Source organism: Octopus bimaculoides, chromosome 6 (assembly GCF_046866305.1).
Source record: "Octopus bimaculoides isolate indiv1 chromosome 6, ASM4686630v1, whole genome shotgun sequence".
NCBI lineage: Eukaryota > Metazoa > Mollusca > Cephalopoda > Octopoda > Octopodidae > Octopus > Octopus bimaculoides.
In genome coordinates, this window is record NC_142933.1 from 114,611,731 (window position 1) to 114,639,688 (window position 27,958).

General features: G+C 36.1%; 1 protein-coding gene across 13 annotated transcripts in view; it reads right to left on the reverse strand.

Moving 5' to 3' along the window:
- Positions 1-4,643: 4,643 nt before the first annotated feature.
- Positions 4,644-27,958, reverse strand: part of LOC106881457 (protein-L-isoaspartate(D-aspartate) O-methyltransferase) — a 58,924-nt gene continuing 35,609 nt past the window's right edge. For 2 of the 13 annotated variants that reach the window (XR_001410859.3, XR_008264345.2), the window contains 3 exons: positions 15,341-15,408; positions 10,986-11,105; positions 4,644-6,424 (listed from right to left, as the gene is read on the reverse strand). Coding sequence is in view for 3 of the 13 variants with exons in the window: in XM_014931843.3 (XP_014787329.1) it covers positions 15,351-15,408 (58 nt within the window). In the remaining 10 variants the exon portion in view is untranslated. Of the gene's footprint in view, positions 6,425-10,985; positions 11,106-15,197; positions 15,288-15,340; positions 15,409-24,924; positions 25,026-27,958 lie in introns of those variants that run through there. The other 11 variants (XR_008264346.2, XM_014931843.3, XM_014931844.3 and 8 more) reach the window with 9 other exon arrangements.

Consider the following 27,958-nt stretch of genomic DNA (forward strand, 5'->3'; position numbering starts at 1 on the left):
CATAATTCTAAGTTGAATCATTTTGATATACAAGTGTGGCAAGATTAGCTGTCTGAATTTCAGAATTTCTCAATTTCTGACTGGCTTGCACAGAGTTTCCATCTACCCATTTTCACCCACAAAGCATGTTTCAGTGCAAAGCTATGGGGAAAAGATACTTGTCTTAAATGTCATACAGTGGAATTGACCCTAGGACCTTGTGACTGCAAAGAAAACTTAACCATTCACCTACAAGAGATGAATGAATCAATACAATGTTGTAAATGAGAAGCATTGTCAGATACTTGAGTTAAAACATTAATTTTGTGTGCAGAGCAGGATTTTTTTTCATGTATTTCAATGTTTGTTTTTGACATAAAAAAAAGTGTATAAGAATATTTACAAAATTTTAGTATGGTACTTTACCAATGAAAGGAATAAAATATTTTCTAAGGAGATTTGTTGAGGTGGTTATTGGCTTAGCCAGAAGAAGGAAAACCATACACATGCCCTTTTCAGTGCCCATAAGGGATGTGAGAAACATTTTCAGTTCAATGACCTTGCTCAAATGCTGGCAACAGAATGGATCCTAGAAAAGTCACCCAAGGTTTAGGTAGTGCCATTTAACTAGGCAATGGTTTAAGACAGTGGTACTCAACCATTTTTTGCCTATGGACTCCTATTTTATTCGGATGGACCTTCATAGCCATTCAGTGTTTAAAAAATCCTATTGTGCTTTTATAATTATTAGGAATTATATAAATATTAATTGTAAAAATATTTCATGTATTGCGGGAGGATAACCAATTCAATGCACATAATTTTTAACAACTAAATCTTATATGGATCCGCATTGAGAACCACTTGTTTAACCTTTAGGAGACAACAGGGCCAGTCTATCGACTGAAAAGTCAAATGACGAAGATTGTATTAGTTCATTCAATTTCCTATAAGAATTTATATAGTTTTATATATGTAAAGTAATTACTTTATTTTTTATAATTTTTTTTTGAAAATAAGTGCATGCCCTCTGTAGGGCTTGTGAAAAGGGCTCCATCTTCTTGGCACTAAAACTCCAAATGAGGTTCGATCTCCAAAGGGTTAAGACAACCACTTGTGTTGTACTTGATAACTCAAGAATCTGTGAATTATTTTTTCATAAAAAGATGTACTTACTTATTAGGCAAGTAACTTTATTTGAGACCATGTGTTGAAATTAAAATGATAGCAGCATGGATGACATGTAATAGCCATTCAAATACATGCAAAGACTCTGATATAAGAAAGCAATTTCGTTATAATTGCCACAAAAGGTATATTTTCCGTCACTAAAAAGTACAAAAAACTGTCAGCTGCAGGAAGAGAGATTGTCGGAGGTTGGCAAGAGGCAAAGACATTATTCTGCATAGCGAAGGCATCTGGGAAATGCATAACTGCTGTCATTCACAGAAATTATTATTAAAATTTTCATCGCATCAACTGTGACCTTGTTACTGATGTGATTCCACTGCATCTTGTAATGTTTTATTCTTCAAGAACATTAAATTCAGAGGATATGTGAAATCTGGTAAAAATTATGTGTGTGTTTATATATATGTATGCATATATTGTATGTGTGTGTGTGTGTGTGTATATATTATTACATTAAGGGCTGTTACTATAAGTAAAGCCACATGCTGGAAAGGGACACTAAAGTCAAATTACTTTATGAAATATACACATACACTGAAGTCAAGGAAATGAACAAAGAAAAAGTTCTTTAAAAGGTTCGTTTGCATCATCATCATCGTTTAACATCCGCTTTCCATGCTAGCATGGGTTGGACGATTTGACTGAGGACTGGCAAACCAGAAGGCTCTTCCAGTCTCCAATCTGATCTGGCAGAGTTTCTACAGCTGGATGCCCTTCCTAATGCCAACCACGCCGAGAGTGTAGTGGGTGCTTTTACATGCCGCCGGCACGAGGGCCAGTCACACGGCACTGGCAACAGCCACACTCAAAATTACATGCCACCTGTACAGGAGCCAGTCCAGGGGCATTGGCAACGACCTCGCTCATGATTTTCTAACGTGCCACCAGCACAAGCGCTAGAAGGCGACTCTGGTAACTATTATGCTCAAATGGTGCTATTTATGGGCCACTAGCACGGAAGCCAGACAGCTGCTCTGGCAATGAACATGCTCGGACAGTGCTTTTAGTGCTCCACTGGCGCAGGTGCCAGTCATTGAGTATAGTTCAATTACGATTTCACTTGCCCCAACAGGTCTTCGCAAGCAGAGTTTAGTGTCCAATGAAGGAGATGTTGGCATGGGTGTTAGTCGTCGGATTCGGTTCGATTTCGATTTCAGATTGCAAATTTCAAATTCACTTGCCTCAACAGGTCTTCGCAAGCAGGGTTTTTAGTGTCCAATGAAGTAAAGATACAAATTAGTGAGCTGGCTACACTTCTGACAGAGGACACAGATTATGCTCTCACTTGCCTTGCCGGGTCTTGCATATCGAAATGATTTCATGGTCAGTGTTGTAACATGCTCTCCATTTGTCATTGCAAACATAACCAGAAACATATAAATATAAACACTTATACCTCTCATATGAACACAAACATATCCACAGATGTTCACACATATATCTATGAACATATATCTATGAACAAATTTCTATCTGAAATGAACAAGATTGAAATTTTTTCATGGATTGAACATTTGTATATGCTCTGTGGATAGATCGTATTTGTATAGTATGTATAAGTGTTTATATTTATATATTTCTGGTTATGTTTGCAATGACAAATAGAGAGCGTGTTACAGCACTGACCATAAAATCATTTTGTTATGCAACTGAACCATTTAATGAATTTTTTCTTTGTTCATTTCCTCGACTTCAGCACGTGTGTATATTTGATAGAGTAGTTTGACTTCAGCCTCCCTTTCCAGCATGTGGCTTTACTTATAGTAACAGCCCTTAATGTAATAATGTATTTGAAAAAATTATATACTTTGTATTAATTTTTTACCTTAGTTGGTTTTACACACTGGCTACTTCATAAAATCTTATATAGATTTTATCCTCATATTTAATTGATATATATATATATATATAAATATATATACAGAGGTGGGCACCATTAATTAAAAAGTTAACCTCATTAATCATTAATCCATTAATTCTTTAAAAATGTGACAGAAGTTAACATTAATCCATTAACATTAACTTTTATTGAAAATGGCATAACTACAGTATAATACCCTACCAACTTTGTTGCCTCGTAACTTCCAGAAAAACGGATACTTTTTAACAAAACTTTCACCAAATAATCACTTATATCCTGTAGATTGAGTGTATGTAAAGATTTACTGGGAAGAAATTTTCCAAGTGGTTGGGGGTAGGAGTTTAGGAAAATTCTCAGGACCCGACATTTTCCCCCTCATAATTTATGAGGTGTATTCAACTTTATTTTTTCTTTCCAAAACTAATGCCACAAGGGCAAAATGATTTAAGCGGGAGATGATGCCATCCTTCTTACACATGTGTGAAAATTTTCACACTGGTAGGCTGCATCAGTTCCCAACTGTTACATTTACAGTACAAAAGTAGTGCTTGGTCATTGGCTTTTCATTTTCACCAAACACATCGAGCAGAGAGAGATATTGCATCAAATTTTGCCAACAACTTGGTGATACTCAAGCTCAAACCATCCAGAAGATGCAGCAGATCTTTGGTAATACTGTCATGGGTAAAACTCATATCAAAGAGTGATACAACCACTTCAAATATGACTATACCTCAGTGGAGTGCAAAGCACGCTCAGGCAGGCTGTCCACAAGCCAAAATGAGGAGCCAATTCCAAAGGTTTGGTGAATAATCATGAAAGACTGCTGTGTAACCATCTAGGAAATTGCTCACAAAGTGGGAATAAGCACAGGATCAGTGCATTCCATTTTAATGGAAGATTTGTGCATACAGAGAGTGTTGGTGAAATTCATTCAAAAGGCACTGGCAGAGCAGCAGAAGCAACTCTGCATAGAAATCACTCAAGATATGCTGGACTGTGCAAATCATGACCCAGACTTCATGAAGACCATCATCACTGGTCTCTGCTCAATGTGTTCAGTTTTCTTGCATGAAAACGAAAATCCAACACACGACACATCTGCACTTGGATTGTTTGTTGAGTGGACTGGAGCAATGTAAAATAGTGTCTTGCTCAAAGACACAATGTGCCACCAGGAATCAAACTCATTGACCTTATGATTGTTAGCAAAACACCTTAACCACTAAGCCACAAACCTTAAGCGATAAGTGTGACAAAAATGGAGGTGACATTTTCAAGACAAATATTTTCTGTATCTTCCAAATAGCATAGATTACGAAAAAATTGCCTCCATATCAATATCTGGTTTAAAATTACAAAACTTTATTGGTATACAGTGATTTTTCTGGGTATTCTAAAAATATTTTAAAACATTTTTGTGTTAACTTTCATGAGAAAGACCCATTTTCAGGAAAAGCAGAGGCAAAGAGGAATCAGATTCTGATCTGAAAGCTTGCAACAGAATGGTTATCCAAAATAACCTTTGCCATCAGTGACATATTACAGATTTCAGCAATCTAAACAATAAGACAATATTCCAAAATTTATAATTAAAAATAAAACTGAAACATTTCTCTTTGAAATTGTTTTGAAAATAATCTTTTATTCTTCTCCTTTTGAAAGGCTTTTTTTTTTTCTCTCTTCATTACAATTTTAAATTATGCATAAATTTAATACAAATTTTCTTTGACTGAAAAAGTGTGAACAGATTGTATATTTTCTGGTTAAATAATCTTCTGCAATATTTGGGGCAAAAATTACTTTTTTTTTTTTTTTTTTTTTAACCATCAGCTTGAAGTTGATAGTTATTTTCTTCATGAAGAACAAATTTCGAATAGAAATAACAAGGTCTACAAATAAAATCCAGAAATTTAATTTCTATACAGGATTGGTTTTCATATCCAAAAGACATTAAAACAGCAATTTTGCAATAACATAGAAGCAAAATTCAAATGTACTTTGCCTATTTGTGTGTGTATGAGCAGTAGGATGTGTGCATGTGTGTGTATAATGTGTATTTACACCACCTGTCCTCGTCTGTTGTTGTTTTTTCGTATATTCTCCCATATATATATATATACATCATCATCATCATCATCATCATCATCGTTTAACGTCCACTTTCCATGCTAGCATGGGTTGGACGACTTGACTGAGGACTGGTGAAACCGGATGGCAACACCAGGCTCCAATCTAAATTTGGCAGAGTTTCTACAGCTGGATGCCCTTCCTAACATATATATATATATATATATATATACATACACATATATACATATATATATATATATGCACACACATGCATACACTCTATTTTATTGACCTCAGAAGGATAAAAGCAAAAGTTTACCTTAGTAGCGTTTTAATTCGGTATATAAAGGGCCAGATCAAATACCACAAGGCATTTTGTCCAATCTTTCTAATGATTCTATCAAGCCACCACTTTTGAAATATTATAAAGCTTAGATGGGAAGGTTAAACAATAACGTATACAAAGTAAAAAAAAGACTACAGGCAGCTTCATCTAGTGGAGTTTGACTACAATTAATTAGGGATGACACAGATATCCTGTTTGCATTGTATTTAGTTTTATAACATACGTCTATAAACATATGGCATATTGGTTACATCCGTTTCAAACGTGAAATACATCTTAAAAAAAAAAAGACACAACAGCATAATTATTTGATTGAATTTTTATCATTTAACGACATCTTTTTACTTGATTAGATTGTAAACATTGTAATTTTTTATATCATGAATATATTATATTTATATTATGTATCTAGCTGGTAACATTATGAACTGTTTAGCCTAGTTATTTTGGTTGTATTATGAACTGCTTTGGTGTAACTTGTGGACACCAATGTTTTAGTTGTATTGTGAATATCTTAGTGTAGTATCTTTGTTATATAACAGACTGTTTACTGCTATCTTGATTATATTATGAGCTGTTTGGTATAGCTCTTAAGTAATTGCACCTATTCATTTAGGAATAATTTATTTAAAGAATTTCTAATGTGTTTTTAGTAAAGGAGCTCAAAATATGTATGAAAATAAAAAATTAATCTTTTGATCTGAAGTTTCTTTTTCTTTTCTTCTGAACAAATTTTACAAAGCGATTGTTAAAAAAAAAAACAATAAATCAATTTATTGACAATATAAATAGCAGATAAAGGGAGTGGAGAGTCTCATATGTTTTCTATTATCTGAACCTCATCAATGGTGAGAAACAGGGTAAAACAGTGGAGCATCTGTTAGTAGTTGCAGTGCAAAAGTCATTTACAAAAAAAAAAAAAATAAAAGCTTCCAGAAGTCCTTAGTATTTCAGTTCATAATTCATCATAGGCCCTAGAAAAATATAACAAAGAAAAGTAATCAGAGATATAATTTTAAAACATCATTAAAGAAAACTTGTTTCTTTTAAAGTTATGACAACAAAAATATTTCTATTTTAAAAGCAAAATGTTTCAATAGTGTTAGCAGACTCCATTGGTTGTGATTTATTTTAAAATCTGGTCACTGCTCACGCCATGTCCTTTGTGTTCAAGCTTCTTGAAATTCGTGAACAGTTTCTTTACAATAAACATATTAGAATTTGTAGAGAGGAAAAAAAACATTTTATTTATTTATTTTTCTTGAATGGTCACTAGCTGCCAGCTGAATCTTTAATAATATTGCAACTTTTAAAAATTGTATGAAATATAATACATCTGTCTTGATCTTTGATTATTTGAATTTGTACGACAACTCCAAAATGGTATATTTAAGGTATCTCATAAATAGACAGAATTCATGTCTCAATTGATAAAATTTCCTTCCACAAAATTTCATGTTAGAATTGTAAAATCACCTATCTGCTGTTTTAGTACACCATTACAGTGTGTTCTCCTCAAATGCTTACCACCAGATACAAAACCACTAAGCAAGAGTTTTAAGTACTCTTGCAATTCTTCCAAAATACATACAAGAGAAATTATAAAGAATATTACTGCTAGTTTTTTAGGTTTTTTTTTTATTTTTACATTTATGAAGGGATAAATGGCATGGCTAAACAATACTAAATATTTCAAAAATCGTTCAACTCTAACATTTCTGTATTAAATCTATCACATTAAATATATGGCCAATTAGCTTTCCATCACAGATCTAGAGGAATAGTTTTACTAAAGATAAAATATATTTCATTGAAAAATTGTAATGATAAGAATTTGTTTGTGCCACCTTCACTGGATAATGTGTGCAATCTGTGTCCTTCACCACCACCCACTAGGCTTTCCTTACCTGCAGAATACTTTCCTACTAAACTACAAAGAAAATATAATAATAAATGATGACAATTTTGAGAAAAAGAAGAGCAACAATAACTTAGTAGCAGAATCTTTTCCTTTTATTTAAATACAGATTATTTCATCCAATTATAAGAGCAAATAAGATTATTTCATTCATTTATAAAACTGAAATAAAGAATTTAGTAGTATTTGCATTTTATGAGTTGGATTAAACTTCATGATTTTGCTTAGAATAAATCTTTGAAAGGAAAATCTCATTTTCCTAACACTTTTACTGTGGAAATCAGATATACCCACTCAAAATTTCCTTATGCTTAACTGAGGAAAGTTTTGTATACCAATCTATCTTTTGTTGAGGAAAATCATGTTTGAAACTACTTTTTGCCAAGATATATCTTTGTTGAGGCAACGTCACTTGCTATAAATAGCTATTTAGCAGATATCTAACATCATTACTAGAATAACCATGAAATTTAATTTAAGTGAAAGGGTTGATAGCAGTTTTTTCAAAAACACATAGAAAAAGCTAAACAAAACAGACGCTTCAAGAAATTAACTGCATTAGAAAAATAAGTAAGATGCTGGTGAATTAAAATAAATGAATGATGAAAATTTGGTGAGTGATATTAAATCCTGTGTGTTGATATTTTTAACAAACTATACAGCCTATGCATTTAAATTGAAGGCCATGGCTATGGGTTCAATTCCTGGACTGGATGGTACATTGTCTCCTTGAGCAAGACACTTTATTTCACACTGCTCCAGTCTACTCAGCTAAAAATGAGTATCAGCCCAGTGCTCATGCTACTGTCTCTCCCTCCATCTGGCACATCCTGAATGTTCCACTGAGTCATGAGTGGAAGGGCTGAGAGGTTGACTACATCATCATGATGTTAACATCCATTTTTCTGTGTCTGCATGGGTCATGTAAACTTTGTAGAGACAGATTTTCTATAGCCAGATGCCTTGCCTGTCACCAACACTCACCTTTTTCCAGGCAAAGTAATATTTCCCCATAGCCAGACATATTTTTCATGGAAGACTGGAAACAAACAACACCGCTTATATGACGATGATGCTCATTTACAACCATCATATGACATAGAGTCAAAGGCAGACACACACATATGTACATAGGCACCTAAAACAACTGGCACAAATATAGTAGATATTTCCACATCAAACTCACCTGTGAGTTACAGTGATGCTTTGTTTTCATGTGTTTCAATTAATATTGAAAATAATAAAGAATGTGGAGGTGATTTAGTAAAATAACTCACTTTTAATTATGAATTTTGTGATCAGAACATAACAAAATCTTGTTACATAAAATCATGATGAAAGATTTTTAATATATGAATATGAACATTTTCAAACAGGCAGATTTGTATCATAGAACCAGTGGTGATTTCACTCAGATTGGTATCAAAGGGAGAAAACAAATTAAGACAGAAAGTAATCCCAGAACTGAAGTAAAGATTTACCATTTGGGGAGTATCTAATTCAATGAAGGAAGTAACTTGAAACAACTTGAAGAGAAGTTAAGCATTTGTGCATTATAAAATGCATAGATGATGATGATGATGATGATGATAATGGCAGTAATCGTGATGGTGGTGGTAAAAATAGCAAAGATGCTAGCAATACTAATGAGGATAAAGGTGAGGGCAATTATGAGGACAAAGTACATAATTCTAAACTGATGCATGAAATGACATGAATAATTCCAATAGACCAATGACGATTTATCAGGTATATATATATATATATATATATATATATATATATATATATATATATATATATAAACATAGTTAAGGTATCAGCAACAGTTGCTATATATATATATATATATATATATATATATATATATATATATATATATATATATATTTGTTTTGCAAGATTTTTGATGTGAAATCGTGTGTTGAAACAGATGTTGTTGTACTTGGGGATGGTCATATTGCCAGTTTAGCCAATAAAAACACACGCACTGTATATTTGGTGTTAAGATTAATGTAATATAAAGCTGAAGCAAATTAACACCAAATATACAGTGCGTGTGTTTTTATTGGCTAAACTGGCAATATGACCATCCCCAAGTACAACAACATATATATATATATATATATTAGAAACAGAGAACAGACAAGCAAAACATGTGATATCACTTTAGAGCCAGTAATTTCATCATCATCATCATCATCGTTTAACGTCCGCTTTCCATGCTAGCATGGGTTGGACGATTTGACTGAGGACTGGTGAAACCGGATGGCAACACCAGGCTCCAGTCTGATTTGGCAGAGTTTCTACAGCTGGATGCCCTTCCTAACGCCAACCACTCAGAGAGTGTAGTGGGTGCTTTTACGTGTCACCCGCACGAAAACGGCCACGCTCGAAATGGTGTCTTTTATGTGCCACCCGCACAAGCCAGTCCAGGGGCACTGGCAACGATCTCGCTCGAAAATCCTACAGGAGCCAGTCAGGCGGTACTGTGGAGTAGTTATAGTAAATTGGTAAAGTCTCTTACAGCTATTTCTCGAATAGCTAGACATGTGGAACATGCATTATTGAACAAGGATTTTCATGTAAGCTACGTATCCTTAAATTAGTAGTTACCAGTTCATTGAATAGCTAAGGGGTGCCCAAAGTAGAAATATAATATTGGTTATTAGTTCCATAACCAAAGAATGAATGAAATACTTAGTAAATGATAATATCCATAGCAGCTACATTGTTGAAGTATTGAGGAAAGTCCAAGCTAAAAGATGATAGAAGTTACTAGTTCCATCTTTGGAGAGAAAGTGAGGTAGGTATGAGTTTTCAAAGAGTACAGGTTACAATTTCCTAGATGTAACCTTAGATTTAAACTATTCATTATATTCCCTGTACTATAAGCCTATCAACTACCTAAAGTATATCAATGTTCATTGTAATTAGGGATATCTCTATTAGAATTTCTTATCTCTCTACAACTGAAGAAATATTTAATAAACCCGCCGCCTATTATTATCAAGCCCTATCAGCCAGCAGTTTTCTCCCACAAAATAGAATTCCTGTCTAACACTGAGCCTAAGAATTACTTAGCACAATTAGATCTTAATTCTCAGTATCTCAAAACAATGAACAAAACACTCCCCTCAAGATAGGAACACTCAACTCAATACTCTACACCATAGCAAACAATTTACTGAAAGTGGCCAACTGCCTTTTCCTCACCCACAAAACTAGTACAAAATATAATCCTGAAGATAAAATTACATCCCAGACACTCACTAGGAACTTGAATTCTGCACCTCCAAGATAACCTAATAGAAGCAGGGTGAGGGGTGACAGAAGTATACTTTGGTATACACTCCATTCTCTTTAAATGTTAAGGACCTACCTGATTAATTTTTCGCTGTTATCAAATCCAACTTCCCGCCACACCATAAGTATCACACTTAATCTTTAACTGATCCATGCTTAAATTATCCTATTCCACTACGACTAGCACTGGATCCATTACAGCTGCATCTAATATGCACAAATTTAATAGACATAACTCACCAAGCTCAACTAAGGATAAAAATAATAATAATAATAATGATCTGGAAAGTGGTAAAGGAAAGCTTAATCACCTGTTATTCATGGATGATTTGAAGTTGTTCAAAAAAGTAAAACAGAACTGGACAGTCTAATTCAATCTCTGTGGATTTTTTCAAATAATATCAAGATGGAGTCTGGACTTTCAAAATGTGCTGCAATGATGATGAGGTGAGGAAAGCTTGTCAGAGCAGAAGATATATGTCAAGTGGTGAAATGATGAAGGTAATTGAATCTAAGTCCAAATACAAATACATGGGGATGTTTGAAGCAGATTAAATTATGCATAATGATATGAAAGAAAAGACAATGAAAGAGTATTTGCAATGATTAAGAAAAATTTCAAACTTCAAAAGTTGAATGCCAACAAACACAATTTCAGCAATAAATAATTTCACGCACAATTCTTGAGTGTACAGAAGATGAACTAAGAGAGCTGGTCAGGGAGACAAGAAGCTCCTAACAAGGCGGCGAGCTGGCAGAAACGTTAACACGCTGGGCAAAATGCTCAGCGGTATTTCGTCTGCCGTTACGTTCTGAGTTCAAATTCTGCCGAGGTTGACTTTGCCTTTCATCCTTTCGGGGTCGATAAATTAAGTACCAGTTACACACTGGGGCCGATGTAATCGACTTAACCCCTTTGTCTGTTCTTGTTTGTCCCCTCTATGTTTAGCCCCTTGTGGGCAATAAAGAAATAAGAAAGCTCCTAACAATGCCTGGAGCTCATCATCCACATGCAGACACTGACAGCCTATGCATGAAGAGAGCAAATGGAGGAAAGGGACTGACATGTGTGGAAGACTATGTGCATATTGATCTTGGGAACCTGCTGAAGTATCTGTCCCAAAGTAAGAAAACCTTGCAAGGGGAAGTTAGAGAAGGGGGCATATTGGAATCAGGGAAAAAGAAAAGAACAAAACAAGAAGTATAAGAAGGACATGAAGAATCACTATGCAGCAAGGGATGGACTACACAATCAGTTCCGTGAAGTCACAACTGAAATTGCTGGAAAACAGGTGGGACTGGCTGAAGAAGGGAACAATGAAAAAAGGAGACCAAAAGCACAATACTGGCACACAAGACCAAGCTTTGGTCGCAAATTGAAGTGTCAACCTTAAGAACAAGCATCTCTACCATGCCAAATCTGTAATAGAGTTGATGAAACCATTGCTTATATCATGAACGAATGCCTCTGACTTGCTTGAAACCAATATAAATTGCAATGACACAATGAGATAGCAAGTGCTACATTGGAAACTCTGTGGAAAGTGGGGGCTAGAGAGAAGCAACATGTGGTATGAGCGCAAACCAAAGAGAGTGGTGTAGTTGGGAGCCTGGTAAAGTTAGCTTCAGCAGATTTTGAACATCATTTAATGCCTGCTTTCCATACTGCCATGGGTTGGATGGTTTGACAAGAGCTGGCAGTCCAGAGGGCTGTGCTAAGCACTAGTGGCTGCTTTGGCATGGTTTCTATGGCTGGATGCCATTCTTAACACCAACCATTTTACAGAATGTACTGGGTGTTTTTCGTGCAGCGGGGAGAAATGTTGAGAGAGATGGCTTTGTGCCAGCTGATGAGAGGTTAAAAGATGGCTGTCATGCTGTATAAGAGATACAGAAATATTTTGAGAGAGAGAGAGAGAGAGAGGGAGAGGGAGAGAGAGAGAGAGAGAGAGAGAGAGAGAGAGAGAGAGAGAGAGAGAGAGAGAGAGAGAGAGAGAGAGAGAGAAGTCAGAACATACTCTCAGGGCATAGAAGGGGTAAATATAGGTAAAGTGTTACAGAGGATTGGGCTGGGTGAGAGGCACCAGAGAATAGAGACCAAAGTTTCATAAGAATATGAGGAGAGATGATTTGAGATGGGATAGACGTGACACCAGTAGGTGGTGGTGAGAGATATATATGAGTGGATCAAGGGTGAAGGGTATGAGGGTATTGGGAAAATAAGATAAGTGTTAAGGATGGAGTATAGCGAGAGAGAGAGAGAGAGAGAGAGAGAGAGAAAGAGAGAGAGCAGTGGATGAAGGCACAAGAAGGAGATGGTAGGTGGAAACAATAAGCAGGGAAGGTAATGATAGAGGTCACTCAGCACACAATGAAATATAGACTGAATATGTTGAAGACAACAATTTCTTTAGTGTTGGTGCCATGCTAAAACACATCTTGTACACTCTGTAAAGTATGGAGCTGTGAGGACCCTTTAGTCTTATCAAACACATGATAAACTCTCTGGAACTAGTGCCATTATAAAATGAACTGAATACACTCTGTAAAGGGGTTGGTGTTTGGAAAAAGCATCCAGTCATAGAAATCAACCAAAAAAATAAACATTTAGGTGAGATGCAATTCACCAACCCTTCAAGGAGTTCTCTGAATAACCCCTCCAACCTAAAGCATGGAAAGTTGATGTAAAATAATAACATTGTGCAAATGTGTGTGTGTGTGTGTGTACAGAGAAAAATTCTCATACTTTACTAACATATCTACCACTAACAACACATAATCAGCTAAATAAAACTCACAGAGTACTAATTTGAAGCTACTTACATCACACCACAGTTAAGTCTGTCACTAACACCTGGAAAACACAATAATACTTTCTACATATGAGGTCTGATCAATAAGTATCCAGACTGTTGCCATAGTAACAAAGCTAGAACACACAGAGTGAAGCCACTTGGCAAAGATTGACCTTGAACTGTTGTGCATGCACACTAAGTTTTAACATTCTAGTTCAATTCCACTGTTCACAGCAGTGCTTGGAGGGAAGGTGTGTAGCATATGATTGTCACACTGGCCAGGACAGAGAAAGTTGTCAAGGTAATAACTGCTCAGAGGCCTATGCAAAGTTGCAGAAAGTGTATGAGCCACACACAAGTGTACAAATGGTTCAGACATTTCCAAGATGGCCGAAAGAATGTTGATACTGGCGAATGTTCTGGGTGACACACAACCAGCAGAACTGAGAAAAACATCACAGATGTGCATGCAGTTGTGAGGGGAAATTGTTGCATCCCCATCCATGAGTTATCAGAGGATGTGCAGATTAGTTATGGTTCAGTTCAGTCCATTATCACTGAAGATTTGGGTACGAGATGTGTGTCTGCAAAGTCTGTGCCAAAATTGCATTCAGCTGACTAAAAAGATACTTAGGTTTCAGTTGCACAAGATCTTGACTGTATTAAGAACAATGACGACTTTCTGAAAACTTTGGGTAGGTCTCTGAGCAGGTATTACCAAGTTTTTGACAAAATCTGATGCAGACTCTCTGTTCAACTTTCTCTGTCATGGTCACATGCTACACATCTTACTTCCAAGCACTGCTGCAAACAGCAGAAGTGAGCTAGAACATTAAAACATTGCGCATGCACAGCAGAGTTCAAGGTCAATTTATGCCAAGCAGCTTCACTCTGCGTGCTTTAGCTTCATTACTATGGCAACAGTTCAGATACTTATTGATCAGACCATGTATGTTCAGAAATGTTATCATCATCATCATTATGTAACATTCATTTTCCATGCTGGCATGGATTGGTTTGGCAGGAGCTGGCAATTCAGAGAACAATGCCAAGCTCTACTCTCTGTTTTGGCATGGTTTCTATAACTGGGTGCCCTTCCTGATGCCAACCATTTCACAGAAGGTATTGGCTGCTTTTTACATGACACTAGCAGTAGTGAGATTACCAAGTAACTTGCAGGAGATGAAAAGATAAAGGATAGATTACCAACATTACATAAGCAATACTAGGAATGGCTCAGGGGGTACTATAATCTGTGAAAGAGTGAAATTTAAGAATCATTTTCCAATTATCAACAAAAAAAAAAAAAACTGTCAACACATGCACAACTTCTTCCTCTTGAACTTTTAAAAAAATCATCTCGAGGCATGATGAATAGCAATAAACATCAGAGACCATAAAGTGGAGGATTAGCAGAATTGTTACAGTGTAAGAGATGAAGCCTAGTGGTATTTGTTCTAGCTGTTTGCATTCCTATTTCACATTCTAACCAGGTACCAATGATCAAGCTAATCACCAACCATGGAAAAATTCCATGCAACTTGCAATGAGCCAGTATGGACAAATAGACCTAGAAACTGTAGAGATAACTTGGTAATGATATGATGAGGCTTTTGATCCATAGCAGATCAATAATGGGCAAATTAAAAAATTACTATTGCACTTAAATATGTTCAGAAACCATTCACATATGTCCAAATTGTAATAGCACCCACTTGATGTCTCATACCTCTTCCACAGCACAGGTCATATTCGAACTCTGGAATATTCATGTTTACCACTGCAGTGCAACATCCAGACAGCGACTACTTTTAAGAGCTACAATTATCACAATACATAAAACAAATGAGGCAACAACTAAACCAACTTACCAAATAATGTTTACGTTTCATTACTCTTGTTTCTCATTGCTAAAACTCTTCTTGCAAAATATCGCCAACTGATTTAGACAGACAGTGAGATTATTTGTTAGTATAAATGTTATTTCTAAAATTAAACTGTAGTTGAGCATAACTAGAAAATGAACTAGAGAATAATATATTTTGTTTGAACTCCATCTACATACAGAAAAGGAAAGAGATGGAAAGAAAAAATATCTTAAGGACTAAGAAACTATAACTTAACAAATGTTGCATGCAAAATGAAAAATAAAAGTGTAAATGTTGAAAATATAAGCAACATAGAAGAATAAAATCAAATGGTCCTGTTCTGTAACTGGCTTGAGGTTCAAATTGTCATATTTAGTTTGACTTAGGCATAATAAAATAGATGTTAAATTACTAATTACAGTAATTAATCCCGCATATTTTTTAAATTTCTGGGTCATAAGAATAAATAACAAATTTGTAATCAGTACCACAACTAGACATATTGTAGTACTGGATATTCTATAATTATCTCATATTGTTATGTTAATTACTAACAGTAAAATTCAGTCTATTAAGACACGGCATTACAGCAGCTGGGTTTTTTTCAGAGTGGTCTGAAATTATAAATGTGGAGGCTGAAATGGCACTACATATTACTCAAAAACAAATAATTTCATAGCATCATTTACTAGCAGCAAAAATATAGACAGTGAATGAATAAAAGCATATTTTTTGAAACAACAGCCTGGATAAACATATTAATGACATTATCATTTTTCTTAGACAAATATCAAAATATTGTAAATTTCCTATACCATTGGCCCAAGTGGCTTTTCAAGTTTTTTAGTTTTATTTTATTTCATTTTATTTTTGCAAAGGACAAAACAAGGAAGCCATTCAAAACCAGTTTACCATACCTTTGTTGTGTCTCATAAAGAAGGGAAAGCCTACAAGTTGCAGAATGCCATTTCTACCATCCAGCAGGAAAAATCCACTACTAGTGCTATGGACAGCATTACTTTGGATGACCATAGCGCTGCTGCTGCTGGGAAATCAGCTTAAATTTAGGTTAAAACTTGTCTTGAATGTGAATCAAGAATCTTTCATGATCTTAGAGAATGCCGTGCTGTTGATTAATACTAAGATGAGAGGATATTTTGCTAAGTTATATTGAAAAGCTTTTTCAAAAGTGTGTAAAGAAAAAAAAAACCTCAATAGCATCAGTGTCATTCTGTCAAACACCTCAGCAGAAAATTCTTTTAATAATTATAAAAATGGTCACAACGAATAATGGCTTATTGAAGGTGGGAGTAAATTGTCTCTGATTAACAAAGAGTGAAAAGGCTTGATATTAAATTATATTCCAAACTATATCAAATGATATGGAGCTTAACATTTTGGAAAAAAAAAAAGGAGGAAAAGTAAAAACAACTGTAAACATTTAAGTAAACAATTACCACCTAATAATTTTGGTTTTCCATAGAATAAATTACTCTGTTATATTGAGAATTTCTGTAATAACACAGTTTCAGTGAATTTAAGCTTCCATATTTGACTGTTCCATTCCTGCTACCTGAGTTTTTTTGTTTTTTTTTATTAATACAAAATTTAATAACATAATTGACAAATATTCAAAACAGTGGACAGTCATCATCTTTAGGTTCATCAAAATTACAAAAGGTCATCCTTCTACAATCAACAAAATCTTAACAATGACTGTCAGCTGATATTGAGAGACCAAAACCAATTATTAAAAGCTAGCTGACCCTATGCCATCAAAAATGATGGCTAATTGTAGTATTTTATATATAAATAAGGTATACAATAAATCACAGATACAAACATTCACATACTTCCCTTGTACATGCACACACATATACACATATACTCAGAATTGAAATGCTGTCTGATTTTTCTTTTCAGCGTTGAACGCTCACCATCCCATTTCCATTGCACATACACCTCCCTTTTACATACACACACACATATACTCACACAGTTGACACAGTCAACGTTGGAAAGGCCAGGTGATTTGTCATAAAAGGGGAAAAAAGACAAACAGTTTGATGATCAGAAATGACCCATTAGCTGAGAAGGTGCTACTGCTTGAAATACAATTGTACCATTACATTCTAATTGAATTTACTACAAGGTGTAATGCAGTCTCAGCAAACCATCTATCTTCAGGCCCTTAGCCCAATACTCAAAATTAACTGTGATAAAAACTGCAGACCTTTGGATGTATTATCCTACTACTTAAGCAAATATTACACCTCATGTAATTCTGATTAAAACATAATTTTTTGCAAACAGACAATGAGCAAACATCATTTCATCCTTTTCACACACACACACGACAGACTTTTAGTTCCTGTCTACCAAATTCACTCACAAGGCTTGGTTGGCCCAAAGCTATAGTAGAAAACTGTATAGAGAAGGGAACATCATGTGGTTGGGAAGCAAGGTCGTCCCTTTAAAACATTTGTAACCAGCAATCCTAACACACTACAAAGAACAAATATGCCTATTGCAGCAATTGTTACATGTTCTAATGATAAACAGTGACCACTTCTTTTCGTTATGTTTTGTATTGTCAATTACCAGGTTTTACTTTACTTATCAATTACTAACTTTTTGACATTTCTTCCAAATGCTCTTTCTGTCATGTGGTGAATGTAGTTTTGGATATTCTATAATTATCTTAAATTGTTATGCGAATTACTAAAAGTGAAGTAATGTGGACTCACTTACAAAAATGGGGACAAAATGACTTCAATTAAATAGTAAATTCTGAAATGTGAAGAAGGTCTACAGTTGAATATAGAATCCTTTGAAGTTATGGATTACAACACACATTTAAAATCTTCCATTCAAGGACTACAAATATTATTCTTCACTTTTTTTCCCCTCCCTTCTTAGAAGAAATACATTGCCTGTAGACTATTCAACACTCTCACATTTAGAAAACATACTAAGGGGAAAAAATTGATAAAATCAATCTGAAGTTTAGGAAAGTAGATTTTAGTATAACAGAGAAATACAAGAGTTAACAGTTCCACTGACCAGCAATTGTCTTTAGGAACAATTGCATACTGAAGACTGTAGTATGTAGATCAACATGAACAAATAGTGTTAAAGAATAAGACTAATAAACTTGACATAACACTGGAGTAAGCATCTATAGATATGTTTGCTCATAATATCCAGTTCAAATGTAATACATCATAAAAGTTATAAAGCAGCAACAAGATGGTGCTCTGTTTACATTTGTCAATGTCAAAAACACAAATTTGACTAAAATTAAATGCAACACTACCATAGAGAAACATTTCATAATGAATGGAAACCATTTTGATGAGAAGACTAACAACTAAAATAGTTTTACACACACACAACAGTTTTGTGGGGGGCGAAATATACCTGAAACAACTCCAGCATCACTCAACCTGCTAGAAATAACAACCAAATCTCCTTCAAATCACACCCTATAATCAAAGAGGAATGACACATTGGACAATATAATCATAGACACACAAAAAGACACAATAGTTAAGACTGAAATGCCTTTGATCACAAGTCCTGCTTTACAGGACATAACCTTGGTCAAAACAAGTACTTATTATACTGAACCCAACAGGATCTGAATAGGAAACCTGTTTCAGTTATCTATACAGGCATATAAATATATTAGAACATGCAATACATATCTTTTATCTTTTAATTGTTTCAGTCATTGGATCACATTGCAGCCACATTAGGGGCACTGCCTTGAAGGGTTTAGTCGAATAAATCAACTCCAGTACTTACACACTCATTCGTTTAAAAGCCTGGTACTTATCCTATCGGTGTCTTTTGCTGAACCACTAAGTTATAGGGACATAAACAAACTGATACCAGTTGTCAAGCAGTGGTAAGGGATAAACACATACACACACACGCACACTAACTTCTTGCAGTTTCCATCTACCAAATACACTCACAAGACTTTGGTTGGCTCAGGACTATAATAGAAGACACTTGCCCAAGGTGCCATGCAATGGGACTGAACCTGAAACCATGTGGTTGGAAAGCAAGCTTCTTAACACACAGCCATGCCTACACCTGTATGTAAAGCTATATTACATATGATTAGGTATTCATTTACAGATGTGTACATTGGAGTACTGTTTCTTCCTCTGGGATGAGGTTGCTGCTATACATACAAATATCCTAGATGGTATCCAAAAATAAGCCAATCAACCATGCACGGACAGGATGCCCTATGTTCTTTTGCCAAAGGACAAGGAGCTGAAGCCAAGAAGCTCAACAGACAATGCCAAATGGACATAAAGCCGAACGGACACAATAATAAAAAAAAACATTCTTACCTACATAGTTTAATGACCAATTCAATTTGTCAAATGGCCATATTGTAGGAATAAAATGATTATCATATATTTTAATTTTCATTTGTCTTTTTGGCATCTTGTCCATTTGGCTTTATGTTCATTTCACTTCTTGGCTTCGGCATCTTGTCGTTTGGCAAAAGTGCATTCGGCATCTCATCCGTGTACCCAATCAACTAACTGGAGTCACTCACCAACACATTCCAACTTACTCATCTCTCTCTTCCTCTTCACCATCTATATTCTATACATCCCACCTCCCTATGTCCTGCACTGAACACAATTTTTAATTTAGAATTTCTTCTCAACCCATGTTTATCCTACAACTATCAATTTGTAACTGTTCAGAAGAAACATTAGCCAAATCAGTCTCATTAATTTTGGAAGGAGAGCAAAGGCTATGAGTATAGCCCCTTCCTCCAGACTAACCCAATGCTACTCTCTGGAGTAACATTCCTTGACAAGATGCATGGCTTGAAGATCAGGGAGTCTCTTCAGATCAATCTGTTACTTCTCCATATTGAGAAGTCACAGCTCCAATACTACAGAAATAAAATTTGAATGTCACAGAAAGGAATCACAAAACAGATTCTTCCAAGCTGAGCCAACAAGTAGGAGATTTAGAGGTAGAAGAAGGACAAGATGGTTGGACAATATCTGTAGTCTCACTTGGCTACACTTAGAATACAGCTGGAACATCTAATGACAGTTGCTTCTGATAGGACCCTATGGAGATGGTGGCTTTGGATTCTACCCCAACAACCATCCCAGGAATAGTGGGAAGAGAAGATGGATGGATGGGTGGATATTGAAAAATAATTTATAGATCACATGTAGCTGTGTACATGTGATAGAATATTTTCACAGGAAATAGAGCATACAACAATGTGTTCAGTCAGATTAACTAAATTTTCATTTCGAAAATCAGAAGCAATAGGGTAATTAATTTTATGTAGACAAGTCAATATACCAGTTAACATTTCAAGAGAAAATAGATATTTAGTGCACAATTTAAGCTCTTGTAGTGTTGAACAGAACTAAAATGAAAGCAATAAGTGCAAGAGTGAAATTAAAAGTGTTTTAATAACCAAACTGATATATAAAGAGTTGAATGAGAAAAAAAAACAACTGGCATAATTAGTGATGTTTTGATATATAAGATCAGTGGAGGCGCAATGGCCCAGTGGTTAGGGCAGCAGACTCGCGGTCATAGGATCACGGTTTCGATTCCCAGACCGGGCGTTGTGAGTGTTTATTGATCGAAAACACCTAAAGCTCCACGAGGCTCCGGCAGGGGGTGGTGGCGAACCCTGCCGTACTCTTCCACCACAATTTTCTCTCACTCTTACTTCCTGTTTCTGTTGTGTCTGTAATTCAAAGGGTCAGCCTTGTCACACTGTGTCACGCTGAATATCCCTGAGAACTACGTTAGGGGTACACGTGTCTGTGGAGTGCTCATTAATTTCACGAGCAGGCTGTTCCGTTGATCGGATCAACTGGAACCCTCGACATCGTAAGCGACGGAGTGCCAACAACAAAAAAAAAATATATAAGATTAGTGCTAACACGCTACCTAAAAGATAGTATCTTGATAGTGACCTGGATTTTGGTAGTGGAGAATGTTTAACCCTTTAGTATTTAATCTGGCCATATCCAGCCTAAATATTCTACATGTTTTATGTTAAAACTGACCAGATCCAACCATTCACACTTACCCTACAATGTCATTCCAAAAATTTAACACATAACATTGAAATCTTGAAGCTATAAGATAATGCATGATTAATTCAAATCAATGTGAGTAAATAAGCAATAGATTTGAGAAAGAAATCTGAAAGCTAAAGAGTTAATGCAATTTTTGTAAAGAGAGTGAGCGTGAGCAGGCAAATTGCAAACTGCATTGAGCAAAAGGTGATGACTGACAGGAAAAAGGTTGAGAATTACAGAGGTAGAGGATTTCTCACTGGCTGGAAACTATAGTTGCTGTTTGACCCCAAATCAGACAGGATTGAGCACACTTATGATGGAAACCTTCCAGCTGTAACTATTTGTCTTTTAGTACATCAGAGACTACATTCTGGAATGTTTCCTTTCTATTTTACAGTGTGTGTGTGTGTAGCTCTGTATGTTTTGTCTAACTCATGCAAGCATAGAAAAGAGGACATTAAAAAATGACAATGATGATGTTCTGTATATAAATAAATGTATATGCATGTGTCTTGTTATACATCCGTTTCTCTCAATGTTTACATAGCAACTTCCACCCCCCCCCCATCTCGCTTTATATATCTTTTAACTTCACTTGTTTCAGTCATGAGACTGCGGCCATGCTGGAGCACCACCTTGAAAAGTTTTTTTGTCAAATGAATCAACCCCCAAGACTTATTTTCTCTTTTAAGCCTGGTGCTTATTCTATCAGTCTCTTCTGCTGAACAGCTAAGTTACAGGGTCATAAACACTGGTTGTCAAGTGATGATGGAAGGAAAACACAGAAAGAAAAACACACACATGCAAACACACACACACATATATATATATACACAACAGGCTTCTTTCAGTTTCCATTTAACATATCCACCCACAAGGGTTTGGTTGGCCTGAGGCTATAGAAGTCACTTGCCAAAGGCACCACATCTCTCTCACGTATATATATATATATATATGGGTGTGTGTGTATGTGTATATCCTTTATCAAGTTTTCTCTATCTCCCTCATTTTCCTTCTCTCTTTCTCTCAAACACACATTCCTCACCTCAACAACAGATTCCCCCCTCTCTTTCAGGTAGCATATTACTCAACTGATAACATGAGCAACTCAATAACAGCAACAGAGAAGCAATTCTTTTAAATCTATAAATTTTCTTTGAATTCTTTTACTTGTATGTGGACACCACCTTGAAGGGCTTAATAAAACAACTCAACCCCAGTACTAATTTTTTACGTCTAGAACTTATTTTATCGCCCTCCTTCACTGAACCACTAAGTTAGAGGAATGTAAACAAACCAACACTGGTTGTCAAGCAAGGGTGGAGAACAAACATAATACACACACAAATATATACATATACATAAATGACAGGCTTCTTTCAACTTCAGTCACAAGGCATTTGTCAACCCTGGTCCAAAGCAGAAGGCACTTACCTAAGGTACCACACAATGGGACTGAACCCAGGACCACATGGTGGGGGGAGCAAGCTGCTCAACCATAGAGCCATGTGTGCACCATCTCAGTTGAAGGCATCACTCATGAGAATAACTTTAAATCAAAGAGGAAATGATGAAATGCTTCAATATAGAATTCACTGATGGGTCTTTGTATGCATATTTCAAGTGATAACAGACATATGAAAGCTTATAAACTGGTCAGCTTAGAAGATTTTGTTCCTGAGTGCAAGCCTAAAGAATACCAAGTAAATGACATTGATGAAGGAGCCTCTATATCAGTCATTGGCAAACTGTGGCCTATGGAGCTTTCTGAATGGTATACCTAATTAAAAATTACCTTGAATCTTTACAGTGTGGTTTGTCTGATGATGAGCCATATTTCATGTGGGCTGCTTCTCATAAAAAGTTGCCCGTGCCTGCTTTGTATAGTCACCCAACAGGAAATGGCAGTCAAATTTCCCCATATCACTCTCTATTGTCTTAAAAGTGTGGACTTTTATTATTTTGGGTATGTTTGTTCCTAAACAACACTTCTTTTAGTGTTGTTCACACCACCAGATTGAATGGTACTGCCTAGATGTCAAAACCATAATGATATCTGTGGGGCAGCTGATGATGGAGGTATATTAGATTGTTGGTATGGCTGTTTTTGTATACGTGGAATAGTGTTATAACACATCCGTGTGTGTGTGTGTGTGTGTGTGTGTGTGTGTGTGTGTGTGTGTGTGTGTGTGTGTGTGTGTGTGTGTGTGTGTGTGTGTGTGTGTGTGTGTGTGCGTGCGTGCGCACACACACACACACACATACACACAAAGACAAAATTATCTTTGCTGATAGGTCTTTTCAATCAGGGTTGATCAAAGGCCAAACAAATACAGTAATATCATATAAGAAAATGGATCTCCAATAATTTCAATGGTGAATATTTAGTCATTTGAACAACTTGCTTTGTATGGTTACCAACAGGAAGTAACAGCCAAATTCCTTCAAATTACACCCTATCATCTTAACAAAATGATGGACATAGTAGACATAGTGTATATTATACACACACAAAGGCAAGATCATCTTTGCTCATGAGTTCTATTCAATTCATGAGTTCTATTGAATCTAAACAGAAACAATATCAGACAAGGAAATGGATCTCCATTAGCTTCAATGATTAAATTGTAGCTTGGTCATAGAATTAGTAACCAGCTGAGTATTCCAAAGACACATGTATGCTTAACAGAGTGTAACCTTTTAATTTCGAACACAATCCATCCAACATGCTTCCACACAGTTTCCATTTCCCTAGCTTCACTCACAAGGTTTAGGCCAACCCAAAAGTGAAGTAAGATGCATTTGCCCAACATGCCACACAAGTGGGATCAAATTCAGGACCTCATGATTACAAAGAAAACTTCTTAATTATTCAGCCATGTTGTGCCAATATATCATTGTTTTCAGTGTCCAGTTTTCCATGCTTGCATGGATTGGATAGACATCATTGTGATGGATTTTCTATGGCCAGATGCCCCTCCTGTCACCAGCCATCACCTGCTTTCAACCAAGGAAATATTACCCCATGGCCATACAAGTTTGCTCAGAATACTAGAAATGATGGATATTAATGACATGACAGTGACACTTGTTTACAAATATCATGCAATGTAAAGGCAAGGAGACAGACACACACGCATATATACAATAGGTTTCTATGAGTTTCTACTTTTGAGTGTGTGTGTGTGTGTGTATATACATAGGTCAGAATGCATGAGGAGGACAGACTAATTACCACAAATAATTTTAAATATTGTTCTTTAATCTTAACGATCCGTACAGAATGTAGTACAGATACATATTAGGACTTAAACTGAATCAACTAAATTGAAACTGACAAAAACCACAACACGTTTGAAATAGAATCTAAAAGTAAACTAATACACAGAAAGATAAAGTACTTTTGATTCGGTGCAAATTATGAACGGAAAATGGAATGGTAAGGAATATGAGTAAAGACAATATCAAAATGCTTTAATTCTAAATTAATCTGACCTTCAAGTTGGGACAGCAACTGTAAGGAGAGTGGCTCAAATGTAGATGAAGGGTAGGTGGATTGTCAGAACTATTAGCAAAGACAGCAATATTCCAGATACCTGGTAATGGAAAACAACAGAGAAATAAAGCAGCCACTACAGAAAATGCCTAAAGAAGAAGTCTACTAGTATTTTTAAAAGATTTGGTACAACAGATGTTGCTTTGGTAAGAGTCGTATGTTTTTGCTACCAGGATATGAACTCAACATTACTGTGCATCATCTAACACAAGCACATTCGTTCTAACCTCTACTTTTCTATGCTTGCATAGGTCAGACAGAATTTGTTGAAGGAAAATTTTCTACGGCTGGATGCCTTTCCTGTCCCCAACACTTACCTATTTCAAAAGAAAGTAATATTCCCCAGGACCAGACATGGTTTCATAAGATTGGAAATGAAGTACAACATCTGCAAGATGGTGACATTCATTTACAAATATCAAATAAAATCAAAACAAGGAAACGGTAACACATACAAGCACAGGTAAATGCACACATGCAACAAACACCCACCCATTCACACACCTGTCACTATAGCTGTTGACCTCCCAGAGCAATATTAACACACACACATACACACAGATCCTACCACACACACACACACACTACCCACACAAACAGTTAATACTGCACACACACTACCACACACAGTTACCACCACACGCACATGCAGTTACTGCCACACACACCAGCCATCATTACACTTTCCTGTCCCAGAAAGCACTTTCTCTTCCTCCTACTTCTGGTAACTTCAGAAATGTAACTGCATGAGAACCGTTGGCGATTTTCCCTTCTTTTTTTCCCATTGGACTTTCCTGTTTCCAATGAAAAGCTATGCTCAGTATATAAAACAACTCTCTTCTTTCTCCATTTGTTTGTTTTTGTTTTGTTTTTTTAATTTACATTTATATATATATACATGTATGTATGTATTTATGTGTATATGTGCGTGTACATCTCATCAATATTTAATGTCCACTTTACTTGCTGGTCTGGATTGAATGGTTTGACAGGATCTGGTGAGCCACAGGACAGCATCGTACTCCATGTCAGTTTTGGCATGATTTCTATGGCTGGATGCCCTTCCTAACACCAATCACCTTACAGTGAGTACTGAGTGCCTTTTTCATATCACCGACCACTAGCTGGCTTGCCAAGTAACTTGCAAGACAGGAAAGAAGCAGCTCCCACACAGTTCATCATCATTTAACATCCGTTGTCCATGCTGGCATGGGTTGGACGGTTTGACTGGGCTGGCATGCTAGAAGGCTGCAACAGATTTCAGTCTGATTTGGCATAGTTTTCTACAGCTGGATGCCCTTCCTAATGCCAACCACTCCGAGAGTGTAACGGGTGCTTTTATGTGCACTGGTCGGGTGCCGATTTGTGTGACACCGGTATTTGCCACAACTGCGATTTTGCTTGGCTCAATGGGTCTTCTCAAGCATGACATAATGCCACCACTCACAAGATACTGGACAGTTCAAGGCTACAGTAGAAGGCTCTTGTACAAGGTATCATGCAGTCAGATTGAACCTGAGATCATGTAGTTGCAAAGTGAACTTCTTAACTACACAGCCATGCCAGCACCTTATAAACTAAAATAAACATGTTAGAAATTATCATTTCATTAGTTATATTTCAGTATAATCATTTCCTGCTTTTAAGTTTTTTTTTAATTGGCTGTGTGGTAAGAAGGCGTCGAGCTGGCAGAAACGTTAGCACGCCGGGCGAAATGCTCAGCGGTATTTCGTCTACCGCTATGTTCTGAGTTCAAATTCATTCCACCGAGGTCGACTTTGCCTTTCATCCTTTCGGGATCGATTAAATAAGTACCAGTAACGCACTGGGGTCAATATAATCGACTTAATCTGTTTGTCTGTCCTTGTTTGTCCCCTCTGTGTTTAGCCCCTAGTGGGCAATAAAGAAATAAGAAGCTTACTTCCAAACCACATAGTTCTAGGTTTGGTCCCACTGCAGGGCACTTTGGGTAAGTGTCTTCTATTTTAGCTTTGGGCTGACAAAAGCCTTGTGAGTGGATTTGATAGACAGAAACTGAAAGAAGCCCATCATGTGTGTGTGTTTCTGTCAGTGTTTATCTCCCACCACCACTTGACAACTGGCAGTGTCTGTAACTTAGTGGCTTGGCAAAGGAGACTGATAAAATAATTACCAGGTGTAAAAAAAGTAAGCAGGGTTGATTCATTCAACTAAAATTTCTTCAAGGCGGTGACCCCCACCATGGACAGTCTAATGACTGAAACAAATGAAAGGGAAAATATATTGTTGAACCTAATTTCTAAATTCTGTCCATTAAGACCCAATCCTCAGCTCTCTCCTATTCATCAGAGCCCTAAAGGCCATTACAGAAGAGTTTAAGAGTGGCTGTCTATGGGAACTCCTAAACACTGAAGATCTAGTTCTCATAGCTGATTCTTAGGCGAAAATTGGAGAGGGAAATTTAGAAGTGGAAGCTAAACCTAGAATCAAGAGGCTTCAGGTAAACTTAGCAAAGTTTTAGTAAGGAGAAAAGAAGACAGAACCTCAGTATCACCATGGAACTAGTATTGCTCAATATGCAAAAAATGAGAAGGTATAAACACTGTATGTTGTACCCAGTGTAAACTATGGACACACAGAAGCTATAGTGAAGTCACAAGCAGACTAACATAGAGAGTAAGCCTTGTATGTAACAATATGTACTATGAGAACACTGGGAACAGATTCTCTTAACTACCTAAATGGCTCACTAAAAGTAATTGTTACCTAGGAGACATAATTAGCAGAGGTGATTGCTCTCATAGTATAGTAGCCAGAGTAAGAATGAGGTGGAAAAAGTTCAGGGATTTGTTACCACTGCTGGCAACAAAGGTATTTTCCCTTAGAATGAAGGGCAGATGGTATGATGCTTGTGTTAGAACAGCAATGTGGCATGGTAGTGAGACATGGGACTTAAATGCAAAAGATTTGTGAAAACTAGAAAGAAGCTATCAT